The 6,995-nt window shown below is 48.3% G+C and overlaps 1 protein-coding gene across 1 annotated transcript in view; it reads right to left on the reverse strand.

Moving 5' to 3' along the window:
- Positions 1 to 5,435, reverse strand: part of Fam134b (family with sequence similarity 134, member B) — a 114,030-nt gene extending 108,595 nt beyond the window's left edge. Inside the window, exon 1 of the mRNA XM_005386135.2 lies at positions 5,380 to 5,435. Within this exon, the coding sequence (XP_005386192.1) occupies positions 5,380 to 5,420 (41 nt within the window). The 5' untranslated portion in view covers positions 5,421 to 5,435. The remainder of the gene's footprint in view (positions 1 to 5,379) is intronic.
- Between the last annotated feature and the right edge of the window lie 1,560 nt (positions 5,436 to 6,995).

Consider the following 6,995-nt stretch of genomic DNA (forward strand, 5'->3'; position numbering starts at 1 on the left):
GTCTGAGGTGTACCGGAAGTCGAGACTTCAGCATTTGACTCTGGGGAAGATACAGTTCAGTCCATGAGAACAAACATCTAGACCACACACACGCCTGCTCCAAAGTCAACTTCAACGTCAAGGTTAAGGGGCCCTGTGACTTGCCCGGTCCACCCCATGACGCTCAGGACCCCTCCCAAACTCCCCGCTGCAAAGGCAAATATTCTCTCAGGCTGCTACACTCAGTACACAGCAGACCAGGGCTGGAACAGCTGAACGAGACACAGGGAGCTGTGGATCAGAACTGCTTCCTGGACATCAGGGAGACCGTAAGCTCCTGGCTGACACAGCGCCCTGACCTACTTAGGTCTGGACAGAGAAATCCAAGGTCACCCTACTTTAGACCAAACGAACACCTGACCCAGAGAAGCACAATATAATTGTTTCCAAGGGCCAAAACAAAATGCATAAAGTAGTTAACTGTGCCATTCTAGTGCGCCGCTTCTTTGAAGGCCAAGATCAAGCGTCCTCCCTCAGCGCAGTGAAGTAGCACCTCTGGGCAGGGCTGACCTGGTCACACCACTGACAAACACTGCTCTCTGTCCACGTCCCGGGACCCTCATAGACGTCCCTGAACATCTGGAACACTGTAGCCGGCAGCCATTTCTGTAAAACGTCACCCATCTTTGTTTCTCATTCAAAGCTGACAGGATCAAGAGGTCATACAAAAGCCAGGCCTAGAGAGGGAACCATGCATTCAGAGTTCCCAGGACCATTCAGGGAACAGACCAGTGACGACCTTGGGCATCTGTCCCTAGGAAAGGCAGCCCAGGGACGGGGAGCTCAAAGCTGAGGACTACAATCCCTGTTGGTGCCGCTGTCCCAACCGGGACAGAGTAGGGGCTGAAGAGGAACTTGAGGCCACATCCTTCCAGCTGCTGGTGCGGCCCCTCGGTCACAGTGTGTGGAGTATGACACAGCGACTGCCTGCTAGTCTGTGGCCAAACCTGAGGCAGGAAAGGGCAGTCACTAACAGTAAAGGTCAGAAACAGCCACTCTGGGCCTGGGGCCAGTGGCCACATCCCACTTCGACTCTGAGCGTCAGGGCCACCTCAGGGCCAGAGCTAGTGTTACGTCACCCCAGGTAGGACACCACCTTCTGGTTCTTTCCCATGGCTCCATTAAAAGAGAAGACAGCGAGAGAGAGACAGACAGACCGTGTATAAGCGCAGAGCGTGAGGATAAACTGGTAGCTGCCTCCTGGACCCAGTCTGGTAAGTTTCCTAGACTCTGCAGTTCTAGAACATTCTAGAGTAAACCTAGAATGAATCTCTTTTGATGGCTGACAATTCTTCAGGTGATGGCCACGGACTGGAGATGTGCTCTCTCTCAGGGCCTCACCGCTATTCTCTGAGAGGATGACAGCATTACTCAAATTGTTCTTCTTTTGCAAATGAGGAAAACCATAGCTCAGAAAGATCAAGTCACTGGTTTCAGGTTCATCTAACTAGACACTACTTCATCTCTCTCCGGAAACCTCTTACCCTAGACACACACACAGTCTGCCTCTGTGAACATCTATTTCTACTGTACCTAAATCCAACCCAGGAAGCTTAAGTATCTACTATAACACAGAATAAATACAAAAAAAAGGAAACTGGGCAAGGGGAGAATGAACTAAAGGAATAAACTAAACTAAGGGAAAGATGACTCAAGTTGAAGCACAGCCCAAAGAACTCAGGGCAAAGCTGAGATGCAGGACAGCCACAAAGCTGCCTCAGAAATGACCTCTTCAGGGTACAAACTTGTTATTTCATCCTTGGGGGAATATTTTTTAGGTTTTTTTGTTGGTACTGTGGATTGAACACAAGGCCTTCACACTGAGCTACATCCCTGGCCATTTTTTTTGGTTTTTTGGTTTTTGGGGGGTTTTTTTGAGGCAGGGTCTTGCTATGTTATTAAACTGGCCGGGTTAAGTCTGAACTTGCAATCCTCCCACCCCAGCCTCCCAGAATGCTGGGGTCACAAGTGTGTACAACGTCCAGCTAGAAATGCTTCCCTAATGGGAGAAGACAGACTAACACAGGGAAATACTCCATGTCTCTTCTTAGAATAGAAAATCGATCAATACAGCCCAGCAAGCCTATAAAATAAGTATATGTTGCAGACACCATCCCAAGCTCCTTCTGAGCGCCGACAGACAGATTAAAAGCGAGTCTCTAAGGATGTTTGTTTGTAATACTTTCTGCTGTTCCCCCAAAAGCTATAAAACAGGAGGTACAGGAGAAGCGATAACTACAAGTGTTACAGGAGGGACCAGAACTTCTCCCTCTAACACACCCTGTTTACAAACCCACACAGGTTTACCAGAAATGCTACTTCTATGTGCTTACAGCTTTGTGCCAGGGAGACCAAGCAGCCCTGCGGCAGGGCCTGGCCAAGCTCGAGCAAACACACACACAAGCCTCTCCTGGTGACTCCCCTGAGATTCAGCACCACTCGGCTCTATGGGTCCAGAGAAACCAGGTGGGGACAAGAAGCAGTGACCCCAGTGAAGTTCAATGAGTGAAAATGACAGCTTCTCGGGACACTCTGCACTCAAGCAACAGGGCTTCTGTGGTTGTAAAAGGGTAATTAAAATTTTAAAGCCTGCCAAGAATGCCCACCAAAACCAGATGGACATGTCTAGACAAGCCTGATAACAGGACACTTACTCCTTTGTGTAACCCATGTTTGTTTAACCGACAGCCTTGCAATGTAACTTGAAATGTTTAAACTCCCTTAGCAACCCATGATGTCACTCAATCCTCCAATCATGATGCATCAAATCTGCCTTTGTACCTCCCCGCTTGCTCTCCTTATAAAAGTCCCAAAACCCCGCAGGTGCGGGGGCTCTGACTCCTTGGGAGAGATCCCAATCAAGCCTACTAGCGTAATAAACTGCCTCCTAAACTTTCTTGGTGCCGATTCTTCCCGTGTCTGATCTGTTTTCCCTAACAGTTGTACTGTTCAGCATGAAACAGGAGCCACAGAAATACCTTAGTTCAACCAGAAATAACTGCAGCCCATGCAGCTCATGCAGCCCATGCAGCCCATGCAATGCCAGGTGCCTGGAGCAGAGAAGCAGGCAAAGGAGGCAAGGCTGTGCTCAGAAATAAAGTAATCACAGAGAAAAGCCCAGCAGGACAGATCTTATGCCAAAAATATAAGGTGTGTTTAAAAAAAATTACGGTGAATATTTAACTTTAAAACAATTATTACAGTACAAAACACATTGCCAGATATGTTGATGCACGCCTATGATTCCGGCACTAGGCAGAAGGATCACCACAAGTTAGAGGCCAGCATGGGCTACAAAGTGAGTTCAAGGCCAGCCTGGACTAGATAGCCAGACCCTATCATAAAAACACCAAAAAAAAATTTAAAATTTAAAATTCAAAACAAAACAATACACACAGTCATTACATACTTATCCCATCGTTCTTGTCACTTTCTGAAGCAGTTCTGGAAGTCCTCCTTCAAGAGTGTTTTTAGTTGCAAGGCTGTGTGGCTGCCTTGATGTCTTGAATCAATTCAAAACATTTCCCTTTCGTAGTCATTTTGACTTTGAGGAGAAGCCAAAAGTTCCCCAGCGCCAGATTCAGTAAATAAGGTGGATAAGGACACATCGTAATGTTTTTATGAGCCTGACTCGCCGTGGGATGGCAGCTGGCAGCACCATGCACTGTATTTTTTTTAATCTTTGTTCGCACACGTTTGCAGTACATAATGAATGCATTCCTCATGGGGAGTTGGCACCTGCACATAAGACAACTTAATTCTTTTTTACTTCCCCCTTCCCCTCCCACGCCATGTTTTTTTTTTTTTAATCACACCTCGTAAAGACACTCACGAGAAAGGACTTCCAGAACTGCTTCAGGAGAAGGGAAAACATGGAAGCAAAGCTTTTGTAAATGAGGAGGGGAAAGGGGTTAAAGGGAGGGGAGGGGAACAGGGAAAAAAAGAAGCAAAATACATGAACGCTGCAGAACTCAACCGAAATGTGGCACAAGCATGAAAACACCCAGACCAGCCTTTAGAACCTCCCTTAGAATGGACTTGCAATTGCTAGACCTTGGTGTGAGGAGGGTTACAATTCTCAGGAAGAATGAAGAGTTTACACTTACGAAATTTCAAAACACAAAACAAAACGAAGCCTGCTTCAGGAAGTGGCCAGAATGAGGGGACAGGTGTGCTCAGAGCAAAGGAGAGGACTGGGAAGAGGTTCGTGGCATTGTATCTTTTACTGTAATGAAGTTTTAAAGTGTAAACATTCATTTATATTTTGTTCCCAAAAGAGCTACATCAGAACGTTTTCAATCCACACACCCAAAAGGCATCGGTCATTTCTAAGAAGTGAAACCTGGCTTCTTTGGCAAAAGGCGTTTGTTCTCCAAGGCTTGGCAAAGGCATGGCCATGAGTTCCTGGCTCCAAACCCAAGCACAGGGGTCACACTCAGCAGACACCCAGCACGGAAACCCAAGCCAGGCTCCTGGCAGCCGGAATTCCAACTGGGCTCCCCCAGCATGCGGTTCCTGCTCCCTCTCCGGATTCCCTCCATCAGATGTTCACCTGCCTGCTCATCTGTTTCCCGTGGCAAACTACGACCTCAGGAGGGCAAGGCCTGCCCTTCCCTGCCCACCAAGAGCAGGTGCTCAGTGAGGGCCTGTTGTGTGCTCGTTCAGTCTCTGTCCAGTGAATGACCTGACGAACGTCACTCACTGACCATGCATGTAGTCAACTGTGATCGTTCATTGTGTCTTCTCCAAGCACATGATCACAACTGTAATGGCTTGAGTGACTGAAAAACAGTACACAGGGAGCAGGAAAGTTTGCATCTATTTCCGAAGACACACTGGGAAACCACGGAGGGCAGGGCTGGCCCGCGTTTAGACGACGACTTCTTTAACAGAAGGCTTGGCTTGCACCAACCCACTGTGTTAGTCTCTTCTGTTGCTAACAACATACCACCAGAGATTGGGTAAGTTACAAAGCAAAGAGGTATATCTGTGCTCATGGCAGTGTGGTCAAAAGGCCACATCTGGCGATGACCCTCTGGCTAGCACAGTCCCAAGGTGAACCACAGTGAGACAGGAAATCGAGCTGAGAGCCCTAGACTGACAGGCTCTTCTGGGGGAACAAGGAGTGGGTGACATAAAGTCTTGCTATGTAGGCTGGCCTTGACCTCATTAGGTATCCCAGGCTAGCCTCAAGCCACCACCACACTGACTCCAAAAGTTCTTGAAGGTACCCTGAAAGTATCTGGACCTGAAATTTAAAAGGATGCCAGGAAGACATGCACTCATGAAGAAACAGATGAAGTAAGGTCTCCATACTGTCATCAGTAACGCAGGACATACTCATTCAGGCGACAGGAACTCGACTGTAGGAGGACTGGCATGTGTCACACAATGTCCCTCCTTCAGCCTATGAATCACTGGCTCCACCTGCAGAGAGACGTGGGGTTCATACAAATCATGAACACCTGAGCCTCGGACAGGAAGCCACCTCTGACCTGGGTGAAATTCTCCAGGCAGGGCGCTGGCCAGGCACACGTGGATAGCCTCCGTCTGCACGCCCGGCTTTTACACTGTGCTGCTGCTCCAACGGCCATCTTTTGCCTTTGTCTTTATATTCTCGTTTTGTTTCACAAGGAAGTTCTGGATTTTACGGCTCTTTTATAGAGGCTCTATAAAATGTTTTTACAGACACTCTGTGTTTTATGCAAGAGCTAGGAAAGAGCTTAATGAGACGAGTTCAGCCCCGCTCTGGAGGGATTTCATGCAGTTCTTATGAAAACAAATACAACGATCAAAGCAGCCGTGCCCACCTCACTAGGTCTTGCTGCTGCTTCAGTGCGTGTCTGTGTTGACTTGCCGTTAGGGGCGCGTGAATGCGTTCCTTTGAAGAATTCATTACTGGTACGAAAGGTTTTCCAGGATGGGCTCAGCCTCAGTCTTTGAGAGAAGGTTGCACTCCCATGAGCCCACAAGCCACCAATCAGTTCTGGAGCACAAAAGAGTGCTCCCCGTCTCCTCCTGGCCAATGCGGACTCACTTGTCAGGGAAGCACGGAGGGACCCTCAGGTCTGTAGCCAAGCCTGAGACCCGAAGCTCCAGCCATCCTGGCGGAGGATGGGGCACCTGTCTATATGCCATCCCCAGACCCTCAGGAGATGTATCTGGATCAGCGCAGCCAAGTTCCTGCACTGACCTACAAAACACAATCAGTGATTCTCAGGGCATGCTGGGAACATTCTTATTTTGCTTCCTGCGTTACATCACACTCGCTGTTTCAATATCAGGCAGCAGGGAGTTTGCAAAAGAGGTCAGGAGCCTCACACCGTCATGTCATGAACTCAATACTATAGGTCCTCGGGACTTCATTTCTTCATGTATAAAACGAGGTGGTGAAACCAGAACAAAAGGTTCCCTCTGCTTTTGTTTCCCCACATGGATGTTTTCTTTTGAAAGGGCTTCACTGCCAACAAAACAACCTGGTTTCCTAGGTCAGAGCTCAGGCAACTTGATCACCGGAAAAGGTGTCTCCCAGAGTACCTGGAATACCGGACTCGGGTGAGTACCTTTGAAGACCTGGGCAGCTCAGGGTCGCAGGTGACTTAACAATTCATCCTGTGATTCTTCAGCTAAAATCTGCTCATTTCACCCACACTTCTTCCTGGACTTGCCAAACTAGTGCAACACAAGAAAAACTGCCAAGGTGGCTTCTGGAAGCTGGCCAGGGGGAAATTGGCACTGCTGTCACATTAAGCTCCAAACCCAGCCTAAAATGTCAATAGCAGTGACATCCTTTCAACTTGATACATCCGGGTCAGTGTAGGTTACGATATTGTTTTTGAATGCTGGGTTACCAAGGCCAGGATATGATTTTCTGCCTTGGGTTCATGTAGATGTGGCTTATTCTAGGAGTGCACAGTGTTCAGGGAAAGCCAGGCAGGTGGCCTGAACCACCCCCA

This window comes from Chinchilla lanigera, unplaced genomic scaffold (assembly GCF_000276665.1).
Source record: "Chinchilla lanigera isolate Chin_1 unplaced genomic scaffold, ChiLan1.0 scaffold00025, whole genome shotgun sequence".
NCBI lineage: Eukaryota > Metazoa > Chordata > Mammalia > Rodentia > Chinchillidae > Chinchilla > Chinchilla lanigera.